Below are 12,114 nucleotides of genomic sequence, written 5' to 3'. Positions count from 1 at the left end.
TTTTTTTTTTTTTTAATCTTTTGTCTCATTTTTCTTTAGTATGGAAAGTAAATTTTCAAGTGAGAAGCTTGTGAAAGACTTTATCAGTTTTTCTCCTTCAAGAACAATGTGCTCTTCCGTCAGACCTTTTATAACTTTAAATGTGAAATTTTTCCCACCCCTATCCCTCTAATGTTAGTCCCTCACTCTGGCAATTTGTATTTCCCTATTGGCTTTGTCATATTTTTAGATTCACAGTCCTAAACATATACTAATAAAAGTCAATTTGCTCTATCAAGAGAGACCCAATAATCTGTCTAGTCTGGCATCCTGCACAGGATATTGACTTAGAACATATGGTATAAATCCACATATTGTATTCACCTTTAATTGTGTGATGGTATACAGTGAATTGAATGTTCTTTCATGACATCAGCCAGCTATCCATTTTTTCCTGGTAAATAAAGTATAGTGGGTTCCTTTCTTATACCAGTATCTTTGACTTGTGTAACTGAAGTGGCTAATAATTCATATAAACTTTGGGGAAATATGGGAAGAAATCACTCCTTGTATTAATTAGCCAGAATAATATTTAATAGCTGTGAATTCCACAAGTCGTTTACAGCAGCGGTTCCCAACCTTTTTAGATCGTGGACCAGAAGTGACCGCAGACCAGGAAACCACAGTCTGGAAGTGATCAGCATACTGCAGAGTGGCAACCAACCCTTTTTTATACTTAGTAGAAAAAAAGGTTGGCTGCCGGTCTGCAGTATGCTGGTCACTTCTGGACTTGCAGTCCAGCAGCCAGCCCTTCGTGGCCCGGTACTGGGCCATGGCCTGGGGATTGGGAACCTCTGATTTACAGGATAAAGGTAAAAGAGAATGCCATTTTAGTTGGCACAGGGTGCTAGGGCACTCTGCGGTGCTGCCAGTTCCTTTGAAGGGCACCACTAGGTGTGAAGGAACAAGCAAGGTCTGAGGAGATAAGCACAGGCTCAGAATTGTCCCTGCCTGAACGATTCCCCACTTTCCAGCTTCTCTGCAAGGAGGTAAGCACTGTAGTATATAAATTCATTTTTGAAACTGAGTGCCACTCAATTCACAGAAGCTGTGAAGGAGATTGAGAACCACTGCTTTAAAGCAATCCCAGTTGCATTTTGTCTTGTCCATGGTATCGTAGTATAATATGGATGAGGGTTAGAATTAAAGAATAGTGAAGGGCAAACTGGAAAATGGAATTAAATGAAGGGGAAGAAGTTAGAGAGCCTATTGGCCAATTCTTGCCAATAGGCTCCCATATCATTTACTATATTTGTTTAATGAGCATGTGAAATGTGAAAGTTCACTGAACAATTTGTCTAGTCACTGATCCTCTCTTTATCCCTGGAGTTCTTTTGTGAAAAGATAGAAGGCTAAATTATTTGGACCTCTTGGTTGACAAGCATTGTCTGTAGAGGAAAAAAAATTGTAACACATTCTGGGTTTGAACCCACAGACTTTTAAACTATCAGGGAAAATGAATGAGTAGGCAAGTCCTGACCAGTTTCTTTGATTTCAGGTTTGTTTTTATCCTTGGGACTTCAGTGGCTCTGGCTTTTTCTGCCATGTTAAGAAGAGGAGTGATGCGCATACAACTCTTGCGTAAAATGATGTGGAGGACCATTGTTTTACTGGTGATTGGGGTCTTTTTCCTCAACTACGGTCCTGCAGATGGCCCATGTAAGTATTATATTTTGCCATTGTTATTCTAGCATTTAAAGTGGATGTGTTAGGCACCACATCATTGGTCATAAAATACAGGTCACGTAAAAGGTATAAAATTCTTCCATAAAGCTACATTTTACCAAAAGCTTACCTGAACTTATCGAATTTGAATAATAGTGCATATCCTAAGCCAAAAGGAATCTGCAAGGGATATTTTTTCAGTCTTGCAGCAGTTCTTTTTTTAGTAAATTATTAAGAATTGGGTTGGCAATTATATGAACAATTGATAGAGCTTAGAAAGAGTAAAAACAGCAAAAAATATATATATGATCCAAGGAAAGGATGAATCACTAAGTGAAAACTTGGCTACTTCTAATGGCTGTTTCTGAATATAAGCAAATTGCTGGACTAATTGATACAAGAGTGTCTTCTTCTAAGGAATAGCCGTCACTACACTGTTATTGCTTAAATGCTGGAGAGCAGGTACGTTCCATGAGACAGAGGTCTGGTTTGGTACTCTAATTTATTGTTGTGATATTAAGTTAGCACACAATGTTTTGCAATGGTCTAATTCTCCCCCCCACCCCCGCGCCCCTGGAAACAGGGTAGAAATGCTACAGATCCCTTATGAAAATAGCCTCTCTATCATTCAGTAGCTGCATTCTTGTCACACATACATAACCCATAAAATAACCAAATACAACAAAATTGAGGGTAGACCAGGTGACCTCAAAGTAACCTATAGCTCAAGATATTCCATCTATGTTCTGAGAGCCACAGGAACAATGCCATCTTGTACATGATTTGAGTATCCTAAATTAGCCTCCTAATCTCTGGTATATAGTTCAGTATCTCTGTAATCCAGCGATACCCCATTTTTTTGCCCTGTGGACCAGATGAATGATGCAGGGTGTGTCCATGGGCCAGATCCAGTCCATGGGCCCAATCCAGCTTGTACTGGATTGGGCCTCAAGTCCCACATGCCATATCATAACTATGATTAGACTCACAGCCCCATTCTTTGGATAGGGCCCTGCTGTGAAAAGGATCCTGCACAGAAGGCCATGTCATCTGGCCTGCAGGGCTTTGGAAATTTTGTGGTGTTGGGGCAGTGGCAGTGTTAATTGCCACTACTCCCACATACCAAAGATCCAGTCCCATGGGCTGGATCTCACTGCTTCACAGGCTCGAGGCTGAGCACCCCTACTCTAGGTCAGTGAATACTTTATTATATACATGTGTGTGGAGGGGGGGAGGGAGCAGTGATAGATTCAGGATTTTACAAAAGGTGGTGTGGGAGCAGCTACTGGTGCTGCAGGGGGGGCTGCACCCCCAACCCAGCATCCTCTGCCTTCTCCCTCCCACCAGGATGGGCAGACCATATGAGAGAGCAGCAGATGGGGACATTTTTAAGTTTCAAAGATAAGAATTCCCTCATCCCTTCCCCTCCATGCTTGTTCCCTCCCCTCCTGCTCCTCCTCCCACTGCCTGCTGCTGCCTGTGTCCCCATTGTCCCAGGGACAAGGGGAGACACTCCAGCTGAGATGCACAAGGGCTGTGCTTAGCCCAGGACAGCAGCAGCAGTGGCAGCAGGCATGTTCTTTTTCCCTCCTGCTGTCCTGCCCAGTGTTCCCCACCAGCAGAGGAGCAGGTATGGGGAGAGCAAACTTGCTACCCCCTGCCGCTGTCACTGTTGCCTCTGTCCTGAGCTGAGCCCAGCCCCCTAAGTGCAGCCCAGCTGGAGCAGAATATAAGCTCCTCTCATGCCCATGGCAGTGGAGGCACCAGCAACGGCTGATGGAAAAAGGGGGAATGGGAGAATGGAAGAACCAATGTGCTTGTTAACATGGAAGGGAAGGCATGAAGGGAGGGCAGAGAGTCTTACCTTCTTCGGGACTTGGAGTCCCCTGCTGCTGATCCTGACATATGGCCAGAAAAGGGGTACAGCAGCGCCACTGCACCCCTCCTGGATCCTCGTGTGTGTGTGTACTAGTATGTTAAGTAAAATAGCTTCAAAGGGAGCACCTGGGAACCATCTACTTGTGTATACCCTAGTTCAAGTTCTTGGTCTGAATCGAGTCTCCCACATCCTGGGTGGGAATGTCCTGATTACTGGATGATCTGCTACTTTGGGGTAGAACTCTCTCTCTGATATTTCATGAGAAGAAATGTGGGGAAAATTTCAAAATATTTTGGTTTTATCCAGATGCAAAACAGAAAACATTTTGAAATCTTGAAACATTTTATGGGACAGAAAAACCTGTTTCTGCTCACTTCTAGTTCTCATAGTGAATCCTTTCCATACTGAATGAAAGCAGTGCAGGACTCCCATATTTACCTCTGAATACACTAGCGAAAATAACATTTTAATTCTGTAAAAAAAAGAAAGAAAGAAACATGTTTTTTTATTTTACAAATAAAATGTGAGCAAGTCAAGAAGGAAGAGTACTGAAGGACTTGCCCTGCTTTTGTGAACCAGGACAACTGGCTTTTTCTACAGATGCTGCAGTTTTATCAAGAAAGCTTTACAGTACAACCTGGAGAGGCTAACAAGAAAGACAAGTTGAAGGGCACACTCTGTATTGATGTTTATTTTGGCAATTCTTTCCTTAAGTGTGAGTGCTGCTTTTCTGCACCTGTGAATTCAAACAAGAGTCCTGCCTTGAGTTTCCTAAGGGCACAGAGGTCCACCAGTTAAAAGCTGATTCCAAAATATTGAGAGTTTTCTAAGACAACATTTTGCTGTGTATTTTAATAAAATCTGCTTTTTGGTGCATGTAATCTTTTTTGGTGAGGGGGCAGAGGGCAGATAGAGCAAAGGTGTCCAAAGATTGACTGTATTTTATCAAAATTCAGCTTCTTTCTAAGCAGTAGTTAACTGCTAAAATGGTTTGTATTTGCTATGTTGTGCCCACCCCCTCCTCCTTCATCATCATAAAGTACATTGCAGTTAAGAGTGTCTTTGCATTTACCAGCAACACAGCTAGTTATTGTCCATCAAAGCCCAGGCATCTAGCACAGTGAGTATCATAGCAGCAACAAGCTATTAGCACTTTGCTGCTTCCAGCAAGGATAGCTCACTAATTCAGTTTACTAAAATACAGTGATACTTTTAGTGACAATAATCAGATCTGGAGACTTTTAGAAACAACAATTACCAGACTGGTGGTGTCTAGTTTCTGCTGCCCCATGGCAAATCCTCTAAGTGTTCAAAATGTTTTGGGAAGCCAGTTATGCACTGTTGCTACAGTGTTTTGTGGATCATTTATTTATTGAAACAGTTTCTTTTTCTGGCTGTTTATGTTCAGCAACCATTGTCCAGCATAAACAAAAGGCAGCCCTGTTAATGGAGCCAAGAGGGAGAAGAACTAGAGGGAGCCAAATTAATTCATGGCACTTTGGCTAGACAAAGTTGTGAATCACAAAATGCTTGCTTAAACATGGATTTTTAAAGTATGACTCTTCTTCTGGTCTTGAGAATTCATGTGAAAATAGCAATTAAAACTGAAACATTTCTGTAAACGATCATGGAAGGAGAACGCATTATTAGAAATATGGAAAGCACACATCTTGCACTTCAATAAATGGTTTACTTGGCAGATATGACTTCACTGTTGGGAAAAATCTGTTTCTACATATGCAACATGAATGTCATGTAAATATGTTGTGGTCTCACGAATGTGCTTTTTGTTGACACTAGTATGTGGAATTTAGCAAGCAAATTAAACAGAATACATACAGAACTATAGGAGAATGAGCAGAGGTGTGAGAGAGGAGCTTGTTGCTTATCTTGAATTTTTCAGGCTCTTGAAAAGCTGCATGCTTTTCAGTAGATTTTCATGCCTCCCTCGTACTTCCTCAAAATCCAAAATTGCCATGTGGTGATAAATGAGCTTTTAATTTTAACAAGGGCTGAGCATTCAAAACCATCTTTAAAATGTATCCTCCACATTTTTAAACAGTTATGTATGACTGGTGTTTAATGGTGTCTTTTGCAAGTACTGGTTTATAAATGTTGTGGCTTGTGTCTGCAGATGCTGGGCATGTATCCTCTGACTGCACATTTTAAGGCTCTTGGGAAAATTGAGCTCTCCAGCTTTTGTTTGCACTAATCGGGCATTTTTACATGTGCCTCGGAAGTGGGAGGGTGGTGGGGGAAGAGGCTTTAATTACAGTGGCTCTGTTGACTGAGCTTTAGATAAAGCATCCCTGCCACCATTTTGAAGTGCGAGGATGCTGATACATGAGATGCGGAGGCTGGCTGGAGCATGGTAATTACCATGCTTCAGCAGACTCGATTAATCGAGTCTGCTCTGACATACTGTAATTACAGCGCATCACAGCAGCCTCCCGTTTATCACTGCTCTTTCTGTTCAAAAGCTAACTCAGTGTTGTCTACCCATCAGACAGACCTTATAGAATCTGTGATTATCTATTGCAAAACATCCATTAGAGAGAAAACTTGTGTATGTATGTACTATTAATATGTATGGCATGTTTCAAATTCTTGAATGCCGCCAACCGTATTAGTCTAGAATGATGAAAAAGTAAAAGCAATCCAAGTATGCATTAGTATATACATGAAAAAAACAGGGTCATCAAAAGTGCGTAGGTGATGCAGGGGCATGGATCCAGTTGAAAGTCAATTAGACTTGTGCTTGTAACTCAGGTGCTTTTGTAATCTCCTTCCCCATCCCCCTTCCCCCACACCAAACACACACACTAATATTCATTAGAACTGAATACTGTATTTACTCAAATGTAAGGTGAGGCATGGGGGGGAGGAAATTCCATATCTTATATTTGTATACCAGCATACCCCCCTGCTACAATACGCTGGCTGTCATTAAAATGCTATTAGAAGCAGCATGTGCTCAGTCATGGAAACCAACTCTGAAGTTGATTGAATGCAGCCTGTTCTGAGCATGACCATAAAATACCTGGCCCATATGGGGCAAATTCACTGATGGGGACCTTTTACTGGTGGCTTTTAAAACATGGGCAGTTGGTGTCCCAGGAGGGGATGAGCAGGCCCCTGAAAGACCAGGCCAGAACTCAGAGAGGCTGGAGCAAGCTCCAACACCCTCTCTTGGTGCCAAAAATGCTAACGGGAACGGTTTCTTTTAGTCCTTAAAAGAAAATAAATGGGCAGGTGTTCCCTCCATAGGGAACTGGCCCCTAGCCTGAAGGTACTAAAATACCTGACTGGCACCAGGAGGGCCAAAACAAGCCCTGAAACCCTTCCCCTTGTGCTAGAAGTGCCGAGATGCTGGTGAGACTCTGTACTTTTTTTTTTTTTAAATAAAATTTGTAAAAAAATCCAAACCAAACATACTACCCTACACTTACAAAGCTACACATATTGAGCATCTTTGTTTTACTAAGACTTTATATCATCGATACAACCACAAAAACATACAACTACATATATTAAACCCTCAAACAACATACATCAACTTTGCACAAAAACCAAACCCTTCCAGAACACCATGAAAAACTGTTACCTCAATAACCACCTGAAACTCTCTTTCCCTCCCATCAGTTCTTTCTTTTGGTTCAGTGAAACAAGTGTGTCCAGTCCTTTTTCTTTTATTTCTCCTCTGCCAGTTCCTCTCTGATTTCTTCCTTGTCCTGATCAATGTAGTGTTTCAGTTCACGCAGCCCCAGCTTCAGGCATTCTTTAAGTGAAAGCCAACCCCTTAAACACCCATACATTTCTTACTTTCTATAAACTAGTTTTAACGTGTTCTAATAAAGTCCTTAACACTGTTTCCTTTCATTCCTTTGGTATGAGTCCATGTAGCACCATCTCCTGTGCTAATGAAAGGTTTATTTTGGTGACACTCAGAAAGCAGCAGACCCTTTCCTATACCTGCTTTGCATATATTCATTCCCAAAACACGTCCCAGTATTTCTTCTTCCCCACACCTCCCCTTCAGCACTCTGATGAGCTTGTGAAGCCCCATCTGTGTTATACTTCTCTCACTTTCAAGACTTTTCTTAGAATCATCCAGCTAGGTCAGCATGTCTGCCTTTTAGTTGTTTACCCACCACCGCTCCCCACATCTTCTTCATTTGTCCTGTGAAGCTTCCTACTAGCACCTACCCATCCCTCTCCTTACTGCTTTCATCAATTTCTTATGATTCTTCTGGACCTCCAGCCCTACCATCCCTATTTTATACCTCTGCATGAATCTTTCCATCCTGATGTAATGAATCGGTGGCTGCCATGCCCATGGACTCCTCAAAGAGGTTTGATATACTCTGCACTTCTCCATAAAGATACCATATTTGTCCCTTGCTTTCTCTACTATATTACCCTTTTGACATACTTTTCCATCCATCTTTCTATGTTTTCTTCCTCTAGTAAATCCATGTACATTCAAACTATAATCACTCTTTCTCTTGACTTTTTCCCTGCTATGAACTTTATCCTTCTTAACCCATATTCCTCTGCATATTTGTTCCAAAAGTTCTCAAACCTTTCTCCAAGAAAGTCAGTTCCCAAGTCTTTTGGTTCTTGAGAGGCTGGTGAGATTTTCCTGCACCTCCAAAATCTCAAACAGTACCTTTTCCAGGAGATCGTATCTGTTTATCATTGATCCTGTCTGCCACTCATCACCAGTTAAAATTGCAGTGGGAGTGAGATGAATTCTGGACAATCCTCTGATAATTAAATTCTACACATGGAAAATTATACCAAGTGTATACATTTCCCATCTATAGAATCTAAGTATTTTGGGGTTCATATTATATTCAGGATCATCATATATTTTAGTAAATACAGTAGACATGAGTCTGACTGTACCTGGCCTATGTGTCCAAACCATCTGCTGCAATACAACTAAGTCCTCATCTAAAGCAGCTTGCTGGGCCTGTATGGAAAAACTGCAAATTAGTTTTATAACGGGGGCAGATGGCCACAAATTAGGGCTGTGCGAGAAAGCACCATTTTGTTTCAACTTCTGTTTCAATGGGACAGTGTTTCATTTTGAGTTTGGTTTTGTTTCGAAACCACTGTTCTGTTTCATTTCGTCAAAACTGTTTTGCTGTTTCAATGTTTCTCTCATAGGCTATAATAGGGAAGTATAAAACTGCCTATAACTTTGTCATTTCTTGCCTGACTTAAATGAAACCTGCAGAGATGGGAGCTGCTTCTGAGGCCATGAAGCCTGCCAAGTTTCAAGGAGATAGGTGCACAAGTTTCTGGGAAACTGCACCTCAAAGTCTTGAAAGTAAAACTCATATCACATGTGTGTGTTAAGGCACAGTGTGGTGAAAACTGCAGGCATGGTATCTCCTTCTGAGGACATGAAGCCTGCCAGCTTTCAAGGAAATAGGTGCAGGGATTTCTGGGAAAATGCACCTCGAGCTGCTGCCAAGCAAAACTTGTGTCACATGTGTGTTAAGGCACAGCAGGGTGAAAACTGCAGGGATGGTAGACCCTGCTGAGGCCACGAAGCCTGCCAGTTTTTAAGGAAGGTGATAGGTGCAGGGGTTTCTGGGAAACTTCACCTCAAGCTGCTGAGAAGCAAAACTTGTGACATGTGTGGCTTTGTGTGTGTGTTCAGGTGTGCCCTCACTGGCGCTGGGGCCTCTACATGACACGGTAGTGTGCCCCAATAAGGTCTCCTCCTCCCCTACAGCCTCAGCTTGGTCCACCACTTTAAATAACAACAGGTAAAATAATAACTTAGTGAGCAGCAGCACAGTGGCTGCCTGAGATGCTGCTGGTGCTAAACTGTGACAGAGCCTTTCTTTCTTCTCTGCAGGAACTTCTTCTCCAGCAGCTGCCAGAGAACTCTCCCTGCCACCCCAGCCCTGGGGCTTAGATGTGCCCGGGGCCCTGCATCCTTCCTGTCAGGTGCTAGGGGTGTTATTCTAAGGACATGGCACTGGCAGGCAAGGTCCTTTCCTTTGGATCAATCTAATCTGGTATGTTGTAGCAGACCAACTGAGTAGTTAGAGAAATATATCTTAGCAAGCTTTTGGGTTGAAAAACCCTTTGTCAGGCTGAGGAAACACCTACAGTTGGCATCTGTGTGTGTTGTTCCTGGATGCTAGAAATAATAAAGAAGCCAAAGGCTGGCATGCAATGCAGGCAAAAAAGCCAGTCATTGAAAATGGAAATGGAGGCATCAGGGGGTGAGGGTCAGGCTGGGGTGGGTGGGGAAGGGGGATATAGCAATGCAGGTAAAAGTGGAGAGGTACCTGGGGAGGCAGATGTCTGGCAGGCTGTAGTATGTCAGAATTCAAATGTCTATATTGAATCCATGAATGTCTATATTCAATCCTAGGAGGCTGATGAAGTGCAATTCATAGGCTCATCTGTGAAAAGTGGTTTGTGAATTCAAACAAGCACTGAGCCTCGCTAACCTCATCCCAGAAGCCAACTTCCTACAGCCCAAAACACACCGAATGGATCCAGGCCATGCCATGACAAGACACAAAACCTGCCAATAATATCTCCAGTATGGAGATATCTTCACAATACAATACTTATCTCCATCAGGGCACCAAATGCTCTGATGAAAAATACGTAGAGACACCAAGCAACAACTGCGCACCAGAATGAGTGCACACCAAAAATCTATCAAAGACAAAAACAGAACACCACCTATCTCCAATCTCTTGGGCCTGATCCTCAAAGGGAATTTACAAAATACTTTTCACCTTGAGGAACACCAGCTGCTCCATTAAACCAGGATGCAAGTAGGTGTGGTAGGGTGTCACTACATCCCCAGCAATGCTGAACACCCTGTCACTTAGAGCACTGGTCGGTGGATAGTTCTCGGGCAACTGTGGCCAGATCCAGCCACATCTGCCTGTGGCTTGCCCAGTAGGCCAAGGGGTGTCACAGCAGCAGTTCTACTTCCTTGGCAAGATAGGCAGCCACCAAAGCCTGAGTGCTACCTGCCTGATGGTGGGGTATGGTGCCTCTAGACCCCACCATGGAAGCCATATCCTTGGCCCGCATTGGCAGTGCCTGTGATGGAGGAGGAGCCTGGCTGGTAGATGGCATGCTAACATGGGACAGTGGATCCCTCTCTTCCATGTCCCCCTGCCTCCGCCATTCTGCTTCCATGACTCTCTTCACCAGCATCTCTGTCCACTGAGCCACAATTTGGCTGCTGCATACACTGCCCTTCACCCTCAGGTCACACATGGTGACCAGCAGGTGGACCATACTGGACCACAATGTATCAAGCCATTTCCTGGCACGCTCCTTCAGCTGTCTCACCAGTGCCTGCACATCTGGTGACAGCGGCTTGCCTCAGCCAGGAACATTGATCCACTGGAAGCTCTCTATTTGGCTCTGAAGTTCCCTCACTACAGGGATCACCTGGCTAATGAGGGCATTGCTAGCTCTGAGGGTCTCAGTGGCCTTGAGAAAGGGCTTGAGGACCACCAAGATCTGGGAGATGGTATCCCACGCAGCTTTGTTAAGGGGGCAGCTGATCCTAATCTCCCCAAGCAAGGCCATCTCATGGATGGCCTTCTGTTGCTCCACCAGCCTCTCAAGCATCAGGTATGTGGAGTTCCACTGAGTCTCCACATCCTGCATGATTTTTTTGCTGTGGGATGTTCAGCTCTGCTTGTTTGTCCTGCAGCATCTTGCCCCCCTTGATGCCCTGGTGGAAGTAGCCTGCCACCTTCCTGCATTTGGATATGAGCTTGCTGGTGGTGCTGGCACCGTCACCAGCAGCCGTGTCACCCTTCAAGGCATCCCTGACAATGAAGTCCACCTTGTGTGCCACACAGCGGATGACAACAAAGTTGGCATCACAGATGGCCGTGACCATATTGGCTCCATTGTTCGTGACCGTGAACCCATGGGTGAGCTTGCCCTGCACAACAAACCACCCCTGCACCAAGTGGTTCATGGCGCCCATGATCTCTGTTGCTGTGTGGGACTCATCCATCACCTCAGCTTGAAGAAGAGCCCACCAACAGCCTGACTGGTCACACCAGTGGTCTGTGAGGGAGAGGTAGTTGTAATGTCCACTACAGCTGCTCCAGATGTCTGAGGTGAAGTGTAAGGCCACCTGTGGACCTGCCTTGCACAGCTCCTCCCTCAAGTATTCCCTGCATGCCTCCTACAGGGAGGGCACCACCGTCCTGCTGAAGGTAGTGCATGCAGGCACTTGGTAAGATGGGGCCACAAGTGCCATGAACTGCCTGAACCCTGGATGCTCAACTAAGGAGAAGGGATGGCCATCCAGAGCAAGCATCTCCCCAGTGCTCTGGGTGATCTTGCTCACCCTTGCAGCACACCCTGCTTTGTGTCTAGCTTTCCCCCACTGGTCCAGGGAGGCCTCTCTCTGCTTTGTTGGGATGGGGGCTTTGGATTGAGAGGGGGACTTCCCTTTGAGTATGCTCCCACTGGTGCCAGGCTGAGGAGGAGCCAGGGCAAGGGGGTGGTGCTTGTGG

General features: G+C 44.3%; 1 protein-coding gene across 1 annotated transcript in view; it reads left to right on the top strand.

Moving 5' to 3' along the window:
• The window catches only part of LOC109287345 (heparan-alpha-glucosaminide N-acetyltransferase-like), a 356,204-nt gene that overhangs the window by 145,614 nt on the left and 198,476 nt on the right, over positions 1-12,114 (top strand). Inside the window, 1 exon segment of the mRNA XM_019502327.1 lies at positions 1,538-1,698. Coding sequence (XP_019357872.1) covers positions 1,538-1,698 — 161 coding nt within the window.

This window comes from Gavialis gangeticus, unplaced genomic scaffold (genome assembly GCF_001723915.1).
Source record: "Gavialis gangeticus isolate Ggan-Ray unplaced genomic scaffold, GavGan_comp1, whole genome shotgun sequence".
Lineage (NCBI taxonomy): Eukaryota > Metazoa > Chordata > Crocodylia > Gavialidae > Gavialis > Gavialis gangeticus.
This window is presented reverse-complemented; position numbering and strand designations above follow the sequence as displayed.